This window comes from Bicyclus anynana, chromosome 15, assembly GCF_947172395.1.
Source record: "Bicyclus anynana chromosome 15, ilBicAnyn1.1, whole genome shotgun sequence".
NCBI lineage: Eukaryota > Metazoa > Arthropoda > Insecta > Lepidoptera > Nymphalidae > Bicyclus > Bicyclus anynana.
In genome coordinates this window covers 7,502,457-7,521,124 of record NC_069097.1, presented here as the reverse complement: position 1 = coordinate 7,521,124, position 18,668 = coordinate 7,502,457, and the positions used below count along the sequence as shown (strand labels likewise).

The window sequence follows — 18,668 nt, the reverse complement described above, 5'->3', positions numbered from 1 at the left end:
GTGATTATCACACGCATAAAAAAATTAAAAGGATTTTTAGGGTTCCGTAGTCCACAAGGAACCCTTATAGTTTCGCCATGTCTGTCAGCCCGTCCGTCCTTTTATCCGCGATTTAGCGCAGGGTCTATTACTACTAGGAAGCTGTAAATTAGCATGAATATGTAGATTAAATATACTATGCACAAAAATTAAGGGAGCAGAAAAAAAATCCAAATTTTTGGGGGATTTTCAACAGGCTGTAACTTATACAAAAATGGTCGTACAGCAAAAAAATAAAAAGCAAATTGTAGCTCTAAGTGTTTAGTTTTTTTTATATATGAACAAAGTCGTAAAATAAAATCTTTAAAAAAATTATTCTTAGAGTACCCAAGTATATGTTAAGTGAAGATGATTTTTTTGGACTCGTTTATTTCGTAATGTCTTTAAAAGATATGAGGGGTTTTCTACGAATACTTTTCCATGTAGGGATCCATTTGTAAAACATTAAGCTCTTATGAGCTAATTTTTGTTAGTGTCAAGTGTACTTCACGAGAGTAGAATATAAAATACTACTAATTCCGTTGTTAATTAAAAACAAAAAGTTTTCAGTGAGATCATTTTCACTCAGAGTCTGATAGAACTAAAAAAATGAAATTTAGTGTGGGGAATTTTATTAATTACGCCTCTAAAAAGGTAAAAAGAAAATTAAAAATTACATGCAAACTGAGAGTGAATTTTTATGGTCTATCCTCTGGTATGGAGCATCGTTATCGGTATTTTTGTGCAATACAAAAGAGATTAAAAATGCTAACTTAATTTACGGAACCCTACACTGCGCGTGGCCCAACACGCACTTGGCCGGCTTTTTATACTACACCTAACTATTACTTTGATATGACCTGCTTGCATCCCTTAATTAAAATCCATCATTTCAATGCCCTCTGGTTTAAACTTTCTCAGAGTCCCTTGAAAATCTCAACCAAGAGGTTAACCACTAGAGGGTGTTACCGCTCTATTTGAGAACCTATGGTCTATAATTATTGCGTCCGTGGGTTAGACAGGGTTGTTGTAAAAAATCTTCAGAATCAACTATGTCACTCTAATATTTTAGGCTGTGCCTAGAATCATAAAATATTCATTGTTTATTTTTGTGATCTATAGGTATACTAAATATTATATTATATAATATAATATTTAGTATTACATCACTTTTGAAGCGCAGACTCTCTGTCACAAGCTATTAAATGTGTGGATTTCCACAGAAATAGATTATAGTCTGAAAGGAGATCATTCATTTTGGGCCCTTTTTGAAAGTGCCGGCCAACGAAAAAAAATAGCACGAATCGTTAGAACTAGTAATTTGGAGTAATAGTTAATATGGCATGAAAGTTGTAGGAGGGCTCTGAACCAGGTTATACAGGTTCGACGATTCGTTATTTCCATACATTTTGTCAATTTTCAAAAGTGCCCGCCAAGAAAAAAAACTGGTACGTATCGTTAGAACTGTCCATTTGGAGCAATAGTTACTATGGTTCAAATGTTGTAGGACTGCACTGAACCAAGTTATACAGGTTCGATGACTCGTCACTTCTATACATTTTACTGAGTTTTGTAAGTGCCTGCAAACAAAATAAATCATACGTATCGTTATAACTAGCCATTTGCAGCAATCTTTACTATGGCATAAACATTGTAGTATAGCTTTGTGTCGAGTTATACAGTTTCGATGATTCGTCCAATCCATTTATTTTATTGATTTTTTAAAGTACTTTTTAACAAAAATATGGTACTTATGGTTAAAACTGCCCATTTGGAGTAATGGTTAGTATGGCACAAATGTTGCAAGATTGTTCTGAACCAAGATATACAGGTTCGATGTCTCGTCACTTCAATGTATTTGATGGAGTTTTGTAAGTTACAAAGTAAATGCTATTTATCGTTATAACTAGCCATTTTCAGTAATAGTTACTATGGCATAAACGTTGTAGTATAGATCCGAATCAAGTTATACTGTTTAGATGATTCGTCACATCCATATATTTTACTGATTTTTTAAAGTACCGTTCACCTAAAATATCAACCTAACGTTAAAACTAGTCATTAGGAGCAATAGTTAGTAACACGTTGCACACGCTCCAAAAAAAATTCTAGTACTGAAACAAGTTATATAACTTTCATCCATTGATTTCCAAAAAAGTTGGAAAACATAAAAGCAATAATATAAAATATAGAAATAATGATTCTAAGCATTTGCACAAATTCAACATTATTAATAAGAGTAATTGTAATGAAGAGTAATAGTAATTTCGGTTTACAAGCTTGAATAACATAACAAATACACGCACAACGGCGAATCACATGGCCAAGTGCAGAAACGGTCCAGAAGGAAGAACATAACAAATAATGATGACACAGCTCTCACCATGATGACATTTATTTCATATTATTAGTTAAGTATTCATCATTATTACCTATTTATTGTTCCCTATTACATTCAGATATCAACAAAAACATAAGTGACGAATCATCGAACGCAAATAACTTGGATCAGAGCAATCATACAATGTTTCTGTCATACCTACCAACTAACTGTATTGCTTAAATCGATAAAATGCATAGAAATTAAGACCAGGCCTACAACGGTTGTTATACTATACTAACTATTACTCCCCGTTCCTATTACAGCCAGTTCTAATGATACGTACCATTTTAATGGTTGGCACTTAAAAATCAAGAAAATGTATGGATATTACAAATAGTCACACCTGTATAACTTAGAGCAGAGCATTTATACAACGTGTCTGCCATACTAACTAACAAAGTGTGTCTAAATTATCAGTTAAAATGATACCTGTAAGAATTTTATTGGCAGGCACATTTTAAAATTAATAAAATGTATGGAGATGACATGCCATTTAACCTGTATAACTTGGTTTAGAGCAACCCTACAACATTCGTGTTATACTAACTATTGCCACAAATGACCAGTTAAAACGATACGTATCATTAATATTGTCGGTGGGCACTTACAAAACTCAATAAAATGCATATAAGTGACGAGATATCGAACCTTTACCTTTAACTTGGTTCAGACCAAACCTACAGCATTCGTGACATACTAAATATTACTCCAAATGGACAGTTCTGACGATAAGTGCAGTGATAAGTGCATATTTTTGTAAAACGGCACTTTGAAAATCAATAAAACATATGGATTTGACGAATCATCGAAACTGCATAACTGGACACAGAGCTATACTAAAATGTTAATGCCATAGTAACTATTGCTGCAAATGCTAGATACAACGATACGTATTATTTATATTGTAGGTGGTCACTTACAAAACTCAAAAAATATGTATAGAAGTGACGAGTCATTGAACCTGTATAACTTGATTCAGAGCAATCTTAAAACATTTGTGCCGTACTAACTATTGTTCCAAATGGGCAGTTCTAACGATACGTATCAGTTTTTTTTCTTTGCGGGCACTTTTGAAAATTGACAAAATGTATGGAAATAACGAATAGTCGAACCTGTATAACTTGGTTCAGAGCCACCTGACAACTTTTATGCCATACTAACTATTGCTCCAAATAGCTAATTCTAACGAGTCGTGTCATTTTTTTTTGTTGGCCGGCACTTTCAAAAAGAACCCAAAAATGTATGGAGCGTGAATGATCTCCTTTTGATTGATCCTGATAATTATCATTATCTACCACAACACAACATGCACGACAATAAATCTGTCAGTTTGTATTTCACTCCCACCTCTGGCCGCCTTTTAGATATTTAAGTACCTAAAAACGACTGAGTATTCATTCAATACTGCAATAATGTGAAATTATTTTTGTTATTATATCTATCAAGAACTTGTGTAGTGAAAAATATACCTCGTAGCTTACCTTGAAAACTTTTTGAAAATGTCATCTGAAGTCCGTCTAGTCCAGGAGATTGAGAAATACGAATGCCTGTACAACAACAACGTAGCCGAGTACAACAGAAAGGATCTCACAGACGAAGCGTGGGCGCATGTCTCGTGCGCCACTCATTTGACAAGTGAGTCATAATGTGGAAACATTACATGGATACCTACTATGTGCGCTTTATCATGGTACAGCGGGCGATGGAACGTTCTATGCTAGGAGTATCTTTCCGTGATCGAATCAGAAATGAGGAGATCCGCAGAAGAACCGTCACCGACATAGCTCGACGTGTCGCGAAGCTGAAGTGGTGTAGGCGGGGCACATAGTTCGTAGAGCCGATGTACGTAGGGATCCCAAGAAAAAAGACTACGCACTACAAAGCGCAGTGTTGGTCGACCCCAACCAGGTGGACTGACGACGATGGCATCGTTTACATTTATGTGAACTTACACTTATTGGATGCGTCGCATACAAAATGTATGAAACCGATTGTTCTGATGCGTTACGTCACGTCATGTCAGACAAATGTAAAACCGCCTTTATGTATCTCGATGTACCATTCATGTAATTAATCACTAATCAATCTCTACATTCGTATTTTCGTTTTGGTAAATACCTATCTAACATTGTGTTTTCAACGAAATTGCATAATTTATCGTCAATTTACGTAAAGTTACATTAATATAGTACTTAGTGGAAGTTATTTTAACAAAAAATTGGTATTTATGTTATTTTGTTGAAATATTCATGTTAGATGATTTTCAGGAAGAATAGCAAAATAATATTATTTTTCATTTAACGATAATGTTTTGAATGATAAATAGATGTTAGATGTGTGCAAAAACAATTAACGAGCAAAACAAAAAAAACAGTAACATGAAACATTTATACACTGAAATGAATATCGAATGAAATATTTAAGTGTAACCTTCTTTCCAGTTCCCGAATGCAAAGAAAAATGGCGTAACATACGAAGTTCACTGCTCAGAAGCCTAAAACCAACCGAAAAAGCCAAGAAGCCATATTACCTGTCTTCATACCTCACCTTCGTCTTACCATTCATGAAACCGCTCAACGGCTGGGAGTACAAGGAAGACATCTACAATCCCACTGCTGGTAATTCAAAAGATAACGAAATACTCATATGCGCTGTTAAATCTGAGGAAGATTCTCAAATAAATAGTGAGGCATTGAACGAAACGCAGTTCAACGAAGTACAGTTAGATCCTTTATTCAGCCCACTATCACCAGTCAGGCGTAAAAGGAAGAGAAACATCGACAGTACATCAAATCGTAAGAAAACTACTGATGAATCAGATCACAGAGACCAACTGTATCCTCTCACTCAAGACCCTCCAAGGACCAACTTAGAATCAATGCATTATTTCCTAATGAGTCTCATACCAGAGTTTGAAACAATGACACAAGAACAGACTAGACTCTTCAAAATAAAAGTCATGATGTTGATTGATGACATAAAATCAGATTATGATCATGTGAAACAAACTACCACGACATCTTCGGAAACGAATCGTCTCAATAAGCGGCTTGTAAATTTACTAATAAAGAATCTTGAAAAGAAAACTTGAAGGTGCCATTTCAAATTCACGATTTTTTAACTAATTTGACAATTTCAAAAGTGGTACCATACTTATTTACGTTTGTGTGAGATGGTGCTACTTTAAAAAATAAAGATAATGAAAATTAAAAATAATATTACATTAATAATAAAAAAATTCAAGAAACATCTTTTATTAATTTACTAGCAGACGCCCACCAAATTCGTTCACGTGAAATTCAGTTTTTAAAAATCCCGTGGGAACCTTGATTTTTTTCGGGAGAAAAGTAGCCTATATAATCCTCTGTCTTCCAGTGAAAGTCCCATTAAAGTCGGTCCAGCCGTTCCAAATATTAGCCCGTGCAAACAGACAGAAAGACAGAAAAAAGTTCGTGTTTTATAACTCTTAAATCTGAAAAGACAGACACTTCAATTTTACTTACACGTATGTATTGATTAAAACTAACTAAACTTCAATCTATAAGTTTCTACCTCAGTAGGTACAGCTCAGTATCAGCGTTGTGCTAGCCCAGTGGATATGACCTCTGCCTCCGATTCCGAAGGGTGTGGGTGCGAATCCGGTCTGGGGCTTGCACCTCCAACTTTTCAGTTATGTGCATTTTAAGGAATTAAATATCACGTGTCTCAAACGGTGAAGGAAAACATTGTGAGGAAATCCGCATACCAGAATATTTTCTTATTTCTCTGCGTGTGTGAAGTCCGCTAATCGCTAATCCACATTAGGCCAGCGTGGTGGACTAACCCCTCTCACTCTGAGAGGACTTGAGCTCAGCAGTGAGCCGAATATGGGTTGATAACGAACAGCTCATACCTTGTTGTTCGTACATTCATTTCAGCTAATAAAGTGACAACACTTTCACTCCATATATTGTTCATGTTAAAGTATCTTCTTGACAAGTTAGGTTATAATTTGTTTGGTTACTTTGTTTCAGTATGCATACTAAAATACTCTATAGAAACTAAACTTTCACAGTTAGAAAGTAAGCAAATGGGTGCATACTAATATAAGGAGGAATATTTTATAGAAAAGCAGCTGATGCTTATTTATGTTTAACCCATCGAGAAACCATTTCTAACTTTATATACTTACTTATGTATGTAGTTATTGTATATATTGAGGATAACTACAAAATCGTTAATAATACGGTTCACCAGTAGATCATGAAAGCAGTTAGCAAAGTGGAACCTTTGAGTATTAAAACAAAATTTCATCATCATCATCATCATCATCATCATCATCATCATCATCACCATCATCATCATCATCATCATCATCATCATCATCATCATCATCACCATCATCATCATCATCATCATCATCATCATCATCATCATCATCATCACCATCATCATCATCATCATCATCATCATCATCATCATCATCATAATGAACAGCCGATGAACGTCCTTTGTTGGACACAGGCATAGACTTCCAAACACTACGGTCTCCGCCACCATCCAGCGGCTCCCTGCAACTTATATTTACCAGTAATAGTACAGGAAATCTAGGAAATATGACTAAAAGAATTACATGACTCGAGATTTTTTAACCATCGGTAGGGAGCAACCCAACAAGCTTAACTTGAGTACATCGACCCCCCCTCCCCTGGAATGGCTCAGAAACTCAAAAATCTACAATTCTCATCTACAATAATTAATGTCATTTTTGATGGCCTCCGTGGCGCAGTGGTATGCGCGGTGGATTTACAAAACGGAGGTCCTGGGTTCGATCCCCGGCTGGGCCGATTGAGATTTTTTTAATTGGTTCAGGCTGGTGGGAGGCTTCGGCCACGGTTAGTCACCACCCTACCGACAAAGACGTACCGCCAAGCGATTTAGCGTTCCGGTACGATGTCGTGTAGAAACCATAAGGGGTGTGGATTTTCATCCTTCTCCTAACAAGTTAGCCCGCTTCCATCTTGGACTGCATCATCATTTACCATCAGGTGAGATTGTAGTCAAGGGCTAATTTGTAAATGATAAAAAAAACTATCGTACGTGGTTTACAAATATCTTTACGATTTTTTCTACATTTCCTGTACTATAGTTTAACGAAGAGATAGTTAGTGGCAAATTATATTCTAATTTGTTGTAATTCTAGAAGCGAGGTATTCAGAAATTATAGCCATTTTTCAAAAACATATTTATTTTCAGCATTACGGACAAGAAGGTATAGATAAAGATCACAAAAAGATACACAGTAGAATATTAATTTCTTAGTTACAATAGTATAAAGGACATGATACAAGTGATACGCAACGAGTATTTACTTATAAGGTACATAACAATGACATTCTTGTTATATCATTAGAAATATTTATACATAAAACATAAATTAAAGGAGATATGGCGAAAGGTCCGTGTTGTAAAAGCATCACATACATTGATATTTTTATGCAATACCTGCCGACGCCCCACGGTTTCACCCAATTAGTTCCCGTTCCTGTGAGAATACGGGAATAAACTAGCCTGTGACACTCACAAATGACGTGGCTTTTTAGTGGTAAAAGAAATTTTCAAATTCAGTAGATCCAGGGGTTACTTCGCACTACCATAAACTTAACCTCTTTATAGTATTAGTGTATAGAGCTTACGTGTATAGATAGTATAGCGTATTGTAGTCTGCCGTTGCCTTATTCGATAACTCGGTGTCTTTCTCTAAATTCTGCTTACTGTCTGATGTTAGAACGTTTTAGGTAACTCTTCAACTATATTCCGTGGCATTCTTATCTTCTACTAGCTAGCTGATGCCACGCGGTTTCACCTGCGGGGTTCCCGCTTCCGTAAGAATACGGGGATAATATAGCCTATAGTCTTCCTTGATAAATAGGCTATCTAACACTGAAAGAATATTTCAAATCGGACCAGTAGTTCCTGAGATTAGCGCGTTCAAGCAAGCAAGCAAACAAACTCTTCAGTTTTATAATATTATTATAGATAAAAAACACAGTACCTCAGTTACTTAACTTTTTGGCTTTGAATATATTAGTAAGATGACAAGCCATATGCGTTTGTTTAGAAACTGATGAAGGAGCATTATTACTGCAGATTGACAAGTAAAAGTGTCAGTTTTACCCAATGCAATTGTTTGGGGCACACTATTAAAGTTTGTTGGAGTTATATTATTGATGCCCAGTGAATGTTTATGTTTGCATAAATTTTAGCGCAGCAAATTACATGACGCTACTGTACTGATTGATATGAAACTATTGACTATAACATGATCTCGCAGAGGTTACACGATCAGGGCCTGTAGCTAAGCGGCACGTTGATTCTCTTTCTACGATCGCAATTGCTTCGAAAATGAAAAAAAAATATATAGGAATGACATTTGCTTTCGACAGGTCACGTGATCAAGTTATCGATCTGATCTCTCATTCCCTTACATTTTTCGAAGAGTTAGCGTTTGTAGAAACAAAATCGTCGTGCCACATGGCTACAGGCCCAGGCACATGCTCATTTATGTAATGGTCAGTTTTATTCAAAAGATGTCTCTGCTTTTTAGCATGAACTCCTTTACATCACCAAGAAGTTAAATCATTATCTCCATTTAAGAACGATTTAAAGCATACATAATTTATAATAATAGGATCTAATTTAATTCAACTAGTTTGCTATATTATTATGCGGGGTGCCAGCCTGCCTCCTATGTTATAAAAACTCTAGGACTCACCGTCTGGCTGAGTTTCTATAATCGCCCAAATCTTCCAATGATCCTATTGTTGAGTCCACAGCAATATCATCATCAACATTATCAGACTTTCTTATTGGTGATTAAATTAGTTTGTATGTTTTAGCAAACGATAGGTAAATCTAGGTAGAGTATTGCATTAAATAACTTAGCCGGTTCTCAATTTAAGAACTATTTTGAAAAGCTGTGAGTCACCCCAATCATGTAATTCATCTTTCAACCTCGACTTTAACGTTCTCTTATTTGACATCTTTACTGGGCCTGTAGCCATGTAGCATGTCGATTCTCTTTCTACAATCGCAAACGCTTCGAAAATTAAAAAATGGGAATGACGTTTGCTATCAAAAGGTCACGTGATCAAGTTATCAATTGACCTGTCATTCCCATACATTTTTTTAATTTTTGAAGCGTTAGCGTTTGTAGAAAGTGAATTGTCGTCAAAACCCAGTAGGGAAAGGTACCACCTATCTAATAAAACCAGCCCCTGTAGATCGTCTTTCTACGATCGCAAACGCTTCGAGAACTAGAAAAATATATAGGAATGTTATTTGCTATCGACAGTTCACGTGATCAAGATCTGTCATTCACAGGGGCTGGTTTTATTAGGTAGGTGGTAGCTTTCCCTAACAGGTCACGTGATCAAGATCTGTCATTCACAGGGGCTGGTTTTATTAGATAGGTGGTACCTTTCCCTAACAGGTCACGTGATCAAGATCTGTCATTCACAGGGGCTGGTTTTATTAGGTAGGTGGTACCTTTCCCTAACAGGTCACGTGATCAAGATCTGTCATTCACAGGGGCTGGTTTTATTAGGTAGGTGGTACTATCCCTACTGGGTATTGCTCACTCATTTTACCAACTAGGATTAGCTAATTTTCTTGATGCAAAGTGTAAGAATGTAATGTCGTGATATTTAGTAATTTTGTGTTTGATTTACATCGAAGTCTTTAGTCCAATAAGCAAAAAAGGTACCTAAATAGACATAATTACCATAATTACTAGTAAACCTAACGGAACATCAAAAAAAATGTTTACGACCTTATAACTAGACATGTTAGGTCCACTTTTCTATAACGTTATTTTGTTTCGATTGTGAGCGTGCAAATCTCATACGAAGGGAGTGTCCACATGTGACTATTTAGATAAAATTTATAAAATAACAAATATTTCATTAAATGGGTTCTTGGCACGATAATAAGCGAAATAACGAACAGTATAAAAAACAAAATCGGTTGTCTGTAAAATCGGTTTACTGACGATAGTTGAACGTGACAATGCCATAAGACGAAACTGATGGAATTGTTGCATTTTTTAAAAGAAAATGTTTGTTTTCTTAAATAATGTTCTACATAATCTTCATAGACCAAAATATACTTTATGTCTTGTAAAAAAGGTGGCAACCCTGGAGCGAGGGAACGACGCATGACGTCATCTTTTTTCGAGTGCGCAGCCGACTCCATCGAATTATAAGACGTTGTCACGTAAAAAAATATATTTGTCAGTTGTTTGCACTTTTAGATCGGTCAGCTAATTCACTAACTTTGACGTATGCTAGTTGACATATACGACATTGAGATTCTATGTAACAAATGTCATCCGGTACCTACTGAGTACTGACAACCCTTCGTGGATATCATACAGTAGGTATATGACATTTCTCAGTTGATTTGATGTTTATTTTAATAGGTTGCTAATAAAAACCAAATAGGCCAACAGCTGGCCTATTTCCTATTTTGTTTTTTTATTAACAACCCATCAAAATAAAAAACAAATCAATTGTCAAAATGTCATCCACGTACTATGATACAAATTACAAATTTCATCCGATTCTTACGGTGTATATCATTTAATATGTAGATGACACTTTGTTGTCTACTTCAATAAGTTGATAATAAAGACCAAAATAGTGAATAGGCCAACAGGACGGCATGAATGACAGATCCGATCGACAACTTGATCACGTAACATTTCGATAGTGAATGTCACTCCCATACATTTCGTTACTTTTCTAAACGTAAGCGTTTGTAGAAAAAGAATCGACATGCCACATGGCTAGGGGTCGAGGATCTTAGATGTCGGCTATATATTACGTATTTGTATATTATAATGTCGGTTTGTAGATGCTGACGCTTAGTTTAACCGCCATGTAATGTGAGTTTACGGAAATTCTATTAGTCAGTCCTTACCGTACCGGCGTGCGCATAAGACATACAATAAAGTGAATTACAGTGAATATTAAGGACTATTTCTCACCCCGCAAGGTCAACCGAATACGCTTACCATCATTGTGGATTAGAAAGAAGAAAGAAAGAAAGAAAAATATTTTTATTTGGTCAGTAAACTTAAAAAAAAGCTTTTATATTTTACAACGAAGAAGAAAAGTGAAAGTAAAAGCGCACTGACCAAATAAAGGTCTCGCACTCAGCAAGCTGCAGCTAGCTGCAGCGCTGGTTTTCAGTGGAAGCCTTTAAAAGGGTGACATCACGGGCGCAAACAACAGTTATTAAAAGTAATAAAATAAGTAAAACAAAAAAAAAAATTACAAAACAATATAACTACAAAAATATAAAATATAACTAAATAAACAATGCCTAAAAATAATAAAAATCACTACAAGTACTACACTACACTAAAAAGTAAATAATAAACTAAAAATAAAAATAAAACTGCCTACTTTTTCTCTATTAAATGTTGGAACTTTATGCTCAAAAATTCTGTAACCAATCAACCCCAACATCCAACATTGGCATCCAACAGATTTATATGTTACGTCATGTATGAACGCACCTTAGGCTTAGAGTAGGCCGACCCGGGCCATACATTTTGTATGAAGGCGTGCACATTCGTCATCACGGCATCACGACAGTGTCCGCACTACACACCTTCATACAAAATGTATGGCCTAAATACGGCTACGTCATTCCTCAGTACTACGAGTATAGTCAAAGCTTACATGCATTTTCAGTAACCTATACTAGCTATATCCCACCAACCCACATTGGGGCAGCGTGATGGATCTGAGCTCCATATCCTGTCTCTTATTAGGAGGGAGGCCTGGCCTTGTGGTGAGTTTTGGGTTAAATAGGCTGATAAAGAATACTAAAACATGATGAAATTAATGATGGAGTTTGGAAGTCCTTTCGGGACAGGCTTTTGCCCCGCAGAGGACGTCAAAAGACGTGAATTTTTAACCGACTTCCAAAAAGGAGGAGGTTCTACGTTCGGCTGTATGTATGTTTTTTTTTTTTTTTTTTTATGTATGTCCAGCGATAATTCCGTCATTCGTGGACCGAATTTAAAAATTCTTTTTTTGTTTTGAAGGGTTTGTTTCCAGGGTGGTCCCATTTTTTTCATGTCAGGATCTGATGATGGCATCCTGGAGAAATTGGGGGGAACTTTCGAAAATCGTAGGGACGGCTAGTGCGTTTGTTAGTGTTTCCATAAGGTATTTTAAACCACTACAATTTTATGAAGGTCTAGAGTTGGTCTGATGATGGAGCCGAAACACAGACGATGGAACTCGTCAACGATTTACAGCAGGTACCTTTTGTTTGGGCTTGATTTATTTGTATTGATGAGTACTTTCCACCTAGATGGGTTGTGACTGTATTAAGGGTCTGATGATGAAGACGAAGGTCAGTTAAGAGAACTCCTCAACGGTTCACAGTAGCTACCTTGTGTTTGGACTTGATAAATTTGTATTGAAGAAAACTTTCCACCTAGATGGGTTGTGACTGTATTAGGGGTCTGGTGATGAAGACGAAGGATAGTTAAGGGAACTCCTCGACGGTTCACAGTAGCTACCTCGTGTTTTGACTTGATAATTTTGTATTGATGAGAACTTTCTACCTGGATAGGTTGTGACTGTATTAGGGGTCTAGTGACGAAAATGAAGGAGAGTTAAGGGAACTCCTCGCCGGTTCACAGTAGCTACTTTGTGTTTGGACTTGATAAATTTTATATTGATGAGAACTTTTCACCCATATGGATTGTGACTGCACAGGGAGTCTGCCGATGAAGACGGAGGACAGTCACCTTTCACGTTTTTCTGAATATTCATATTACGTGAAGGGTGAGTGAAATTTTGTATATGAGTTAAAGTAGTATTTTTAAAATTGGAATTGTAGGACGTAGATACTTATCATAAGAAAATAACGTTTCAACTAATTGCTCATTAATTTTTGTTCACACTCAGTAGGTGTGCTAACACTAAAAATTAAAAAATAAAAATTTTAATAAAAAAAATTCAACCGACTTCCAACTGAAATATTAACCTAAACTAAAAAGCAAAAAATAACATCTTACCTACGTGCTACCTTCTGATCAGTTTGAAGGCGGTGCCAATCCAGTAACATGTTTTAATTAAAGCCGTTTCTGAAAGAACCACAGAAATTGTGTAATTTATACGGCTTGAATTAAAACATCACTGGCTTGGCACCGCCTTCAAACTGATCGGAAGGTAGCACGTAGGTAAGATGTTATTTTTTGCTTTTTAGTTTAGGTTAATATTTCAGTTGGAAGTCGGTTGAATTTTTTTTATTAAAATTTTTTTGATAATTATGTACCTTCTTTTGATAAATCAATATATAACAGGCCCTAGACCCCACTACTATCTAAGCTGGTTAGATTTTATCCAGTAAATATATCAAATATATACAAATGAATAAAAATGCTAGGCTTCTTTATCATCAGCTCTGTTTCGTTTTCGAATTTTGCTAAGTTCAGTTCTATCGCGAGTTTTTCTTACTCGGGGTTAATAAGATAGTATAATATGAAGGAGTTCTGAACATAAATATAGCCGGCTAGCTTTATTAAATTAGATCTAGTTCAAACAAACAATTGAAACAATTAAATTTCTTATAAGCACGTAATTTTACTACGGTGTATCCACAAGCCTACATATTTTCACACGAAGAGAGAACATTTTTGGTCCCTTATCAACGATATAATGTTAAACTCTCAACCAACAACGTAAATAGAAGTCGAATACACATAACTCCGAAAGATTACAATAGAGAGAATATAAATACAAAAGCAATAGATATTCACAATTAGGTACACCGAACCACTATGAACATACCAAGCATTCCTTTAAATATAAACACTGCATCAACATAGCAACACGATCATTTTTGAACATTTTCAATAACATTAGCGGCCATTTATAAACGTGGATTACGATTTAAATCTCAAGTTTCTTCAAGTAAAGTGGACCTAATCGCTAGTGTTAAAAGTTCACTTTATCATGAAGATATTTTGGGTTAAAATTTTAATCTATGTTTATAAATATGGCAGAAAGTGTACAAGGCCCTGACTTTACGACATTGACGTTGAAAATGCATTTGGTCACATTTTCGGTAGAGTAGCGTAGGTTTTCGCCACAACTTGAATTGTTACTTGAAAGTTCTAATACTTTAGTCAGTGGATTTAATTTAAATCGTACAACGTATTAAAAAAATCAAGAATAAACGACCACTGCATAGAAAGAAGCACACGTCATTAGAAAAACTGAGTGAGCCCAAAATTACTGCAGACTTTGAAGTGGCTAGTTGCTAAATAAGTTAGTTTTTGTCTAACGAGTCTTATGAGAAGTGTACATTTGGAATTTCCAATTCTTTTTATTTTCATTTAACTTGTCGTGATTTTGTCATTTTGTATGGCGACCGAGGGAGGAGGCCCTCAGTGCTCCCACGTGGCTTTGCTAATGCATTTTAACGACATGACGTGAAAACGCAAAGTTTTCAATATCATAGAGAATCAGAGTCTTTCCACCTTCCAAGAACTTTCCGTTGTTTTCTAAACAATCGATCTGTCTTTTGCCATTGTGTTTTACGAAGCTTACCTGTTGACAATGTTGTTAACAAAATTAACATAACTTTTTTAGCAACTTTGTTATTTGTCCATTTAGGTTAACTTTGACCGTTAACCACAATGATAAAGTTTTTTATTAAAATTACTGACAGTTCGCTTGTAGAAAACAATCGTTTGATTCTTTACAAAATTCTTGCAATTAACTTCTTATATCTACATAAGATATGCAATACATAAGTATATAACGATTTTGTAGTCGTACTGAATTCACAAATGTATTTTAGATTGGCCTTTTTACAGATATCTACTATAAATAAAATATTCAATTCCAGAAAATACTTTTCATAAACATCTTGATAAGAATATCGTAATATCCAAAAAGATCTCGGGGTTTATATCAGCTACAGATATTCAAATGAGAATTGGACGGAACTCTGCTTATTTAAACTACTTATAAACATTATCAATATATATAAATCCTTAAATTTAATATAACAATACTTCAATAATTATTTAAAATTTAACGACCATAGTTCATTGATGATTTGAATTTATTTTGCGTGTGAAATTGTCGACATTATTTCACATTTGCAGAGTCAATCCAATTCTCATTTGGTATTAAAACATTCATCAATTGCGGTTTTGTCCTATTGACATTGTATTCATGGTTCGAGTTACAGCTATTGGGGCCTCGAAATCGATCAGAATTACAAGCTAATTTATCATTTAGCCCGTCTGCTGATCCATATATAGCACCTGCAACCAACATTTAATTGCCTATATTCCTTTACTGTTACTATCACTGAATCGCGCAGGACCGTTTGTCATTTTGCGGATTCGAACGCACTAACCTATTTAAGTTGAGCTTTGGGCTGCCGCTTACACTGTCATTGTCTCCTTTGGCACACGTCTTGGTTCTCATGATCATCAGGTCGGTGCGGATGCTGGGCCTCCTAACGTTAGGTGCGACTACTCCACAAGCGTCGGACAATCTTCTTTTAATGGATAGGGTGCATTTCTTACTTCTACTACTTTGACTGCTGGTTGGAGGTAATGTGCAAGGGCTCCCGAATGCAGTGCTGACTCGTTTGTGGTGGTTCGGCGCCATTTCTAAAGGTAGGTTTGCTACAACGAAGAGTTCGTAGAAGAGGTCGTCGACGTGGAAGTTCCTTTTAGCCGACGTCTCGACGAATACGCACGCTGAGTCCTGTGTAGCACAGTACGCGCTCGCTTCCTCGGGTTGTACAGTCCTGGACAACAATATAAAACTACATGAGAAGAGTTTCCTTTATGCAAACTAGAGTGTCTGAACATACACAGACTTGTGTCCGTTAGCTAAATATGTAATATTGTGGTTACGAGCCGTACTATGTCAGCTGATGCATGAAACGTAAAGTAAAGGAAACATGAAATCCTGAGTCAGGTTATGAAATAACTGTTGTTTCTTTAAAAAGCTTTTCAGTAATCATTCTACAATGTTTACTATATATTAAGATATATAATTTGAGAGTGATAACCTCGGTCATTATTAATAACATCTTATAGTGATTGTTAATAAGTCACCTTAAGATCGGCAAGCTTCATTGGTTGATAGAACCTCCAGCGTGATGGATTAAGCTGTATATCTCCTCTGTCTCCTAGGAGAAAAGCCTGGACCCGTCGTGGGCAGTTAAGATGATAACATAAATAAATATATGCGGACGACACACACTATCTAGCCCTAAAGTAAAGCTTGTGCTGTGTGTGATAAGATAACTGTTTCATCAAAAACTATTCTATATATATATATATATATATATATATATATATAAAGTTGGAGGTGCATGCTCCCGACCGGATTCGAACCGTGATAACCCAGTAGATATGACCTCTACCTCCGATTCCGGAGGGTGTGGGTTCGAATCCGGTCGGGAGCATGCACCTCCAACTTTTTCAGTCTTTCTTGAAACTTTCTTGAAATGCACACACATTTCAAGAAATTAAATATCACGTGTCTCAAAACGGTGAAGGAAAAACATCGTGAGAAAACCTGCATACTAGGAGAATTTTCATAATTCTGCCAATCTGCATTGGACCAGCGTGGTGGACTATTGGCCTAACCCCTTCTCATTCTGAGAGGAGACTCGAGCTCAGCAGTGAACCGAATATGGGTTGATAATGATGATGATCATATATTTATATACTACTCTAAATACTGATATAATGTATAATATAGCTGCTGATAAGTAAGTCGATAGGTTATGCAACGTTTGATCGTCCTTATTGAACAACTCAAAGTTGAATAGTTCTTACTTTAAGTCTCTGTCACATTTGTTGCCAGCTATCGCCATGGGAACCCTCGGAGCCTGTTTCCGGCCCCGACTGCTCCCGCTGCTGGCATTAGCCTTCGTCTCCAGGATCTGCTCCCGCAGACGAATCACCTCCTCGAAGGATTCGCGGCAATCCATCGCGAATACTAACACGAAGAGGTCACCTGTAGGCGAAAAGTAAAATGTCAGTTAAAAAGTATAACCGTGATAGTCCAGGGTATATGACCTCTGCCTCTGATTTCGGAGGGTATGGGTTCGAATCCAGTCCGGGGCATACACCTCCAACTTTTCAGTTCTGCGCATTTTAAGAAATTAAATATCACGTGTCTCAAACGGTGAAGGAAAACATCGAACCTGCATACTAGAGAATTTTCATAATTCTCTGCGTGTGTGAAGTCTGCCAATCCGCATTGGGCCAGTGTGGTGGACTATTGGCCTAACTCCTCATTCTGGCGGAGACTCGAGTTCAGCAGTGAGCCGAATATGGGTTGATAATGATGTTGATGATGATGAACGTCAGCACAGAAAAAGCGCATTGTTAAATTATTTAGAGTTAAGATATATGATAGGAGGTCTATGATATCGAGAGCCATTTACCGAAACACCTTACAATAAATTAGTAAATAAAAATAATGTAGTAGGTACGGTAAATAATTAGCAGGAAGTATCACTGAGAACAAAGTCTTTAGAAAACCCGGTAAAATAATGGTTTTGTTTTACAAATCGTTTATTTATAGTTCAGTGAGCACTAACATTGATAAATATATAAAACCGAGAGCTCGATGCGCCTCAGATAGTCTGTATTTAGTCTTAAGGAATAAATCATTGTAATTGCTTAATCAATCTGGCTTTCGTCCTGCGGACAATAAACGTCTTAATTCGATTTGTAGATGAATACCATTACAATTTGAAATGAAATAATTATGAGTTTTCAACCGAAGCGACGTAAAACGGAAAGATAGTTATTAATTCAAAGTGTGTATTTTTTAATGTATGAACACGTGTAACTTTTTGTTGAGTAGTCCGATTTTAAAAGTAGATTTAAAAATAAGAAAACCAATGACGAACAAAAGTTACGATTCACAATATTGGTCAGGACAACTTAATTAACAAATCGAAATGTAACCAAAACAAGAAAAACCAATGGCAGAGAATGACCTTGAGTGGAGTCACGCACTTGTAAACGTTGTGTGTAGGGTTTAGGGCCCCCTTCACAGTTAACTAACACTCCCCTTTTCCACTCAAGTCACTCTCCCCGCCTATCCCAAGTAACCTATAAAGAATTACACAACAAGAAATGCGGATGGCTCGGACGCCACGAGCATACTAAATCCGATCGTACGTCGAGCGCCTTATATTGCAAGTCATTCCCGCC

The 18,668-nt window shown here is 36.2% G+C and overlaps 2 protein-coding genes across 2 annotated transcripts; one reads left to right on the top strand and one right to left on the bottom strand.

Moving 5' to 3' along the window:
* The first annotated feature begins 3,784 nt into the window (after nt 1–3,784).
* Nucleotides 3,785–5,588, top strand: LOC112052179 (uncharacterized). Its single transcript, XM_024091161.2, has 2 exons — nt 3,785–4,036; nt 4,843–5,588. Exons 1-2 carry the CDS (start codon nt 3,901–3,903, stop codon nt 5,490–5,492), a joined length of 786 nt encoding a protein of 261 aa, XP_023946929.2. The 5' UTR covers nt 3,785–3,900; the 3' UTR covers nt 5,493–5,588.
* Nucleotides 5,589–13,780: 8,192 nt separating this feature from the next.
* LOC112052170 (GTP-binding protein Rhes) lies at nt 13,781–17,451 on the bottom strand. Its single transcript, XM_052885718.1, has 2 exons — nt 17,277–17,451; nt 13,781–16,234 (listed from the first exon to the last, which is right to left on the bottom strand). Exons 1-2 carry the CDS (start codon nt 17,429–17,431, stop codon nt 15,784–15,786), a joined length of 606 nt encoding a protein of 201 aa, XP_052741678.1. The 5' UTR covers nt 17,432–17,451; the 3' UTR covers nt 13,781–15,783.
* Between the last annotated feature and the right edge of the window lie 1,217 nt (nt 17,452–18,668).

Bases quoted from the DNA above. Each gene is read 5' to 3' on its own strand.
- LOC112052170 (XM_052885718.1), bottom strand. From the start codon at position 17,431: ATGGATTGCCGCGAATCCTTCGAGGAGGTGATTCGTCTGCGGGAGCAG. The intron at 16,235-17,276 runs GTAAGAACTATT...ATTGTTGTCCAG, and splicing joins AAATGTGACAGAGACTTAAA to GACTGTACAACCCGAGGAAG.
- LOC112052179 (XM_024091161.2), top strand. From the start codon at position 3,901: ATGTCATCTGAAGTCCGTCTAGTCCAGGAGATTGAGAAATACGAATGC. The intron at 4,037-4,842 runs GTGAGTCATAAT...CCTTCTTTCCAG, and splicing joins GTGCGCCACTCATTTGACAA to TTCCCGAATGCAAAGAAAAA.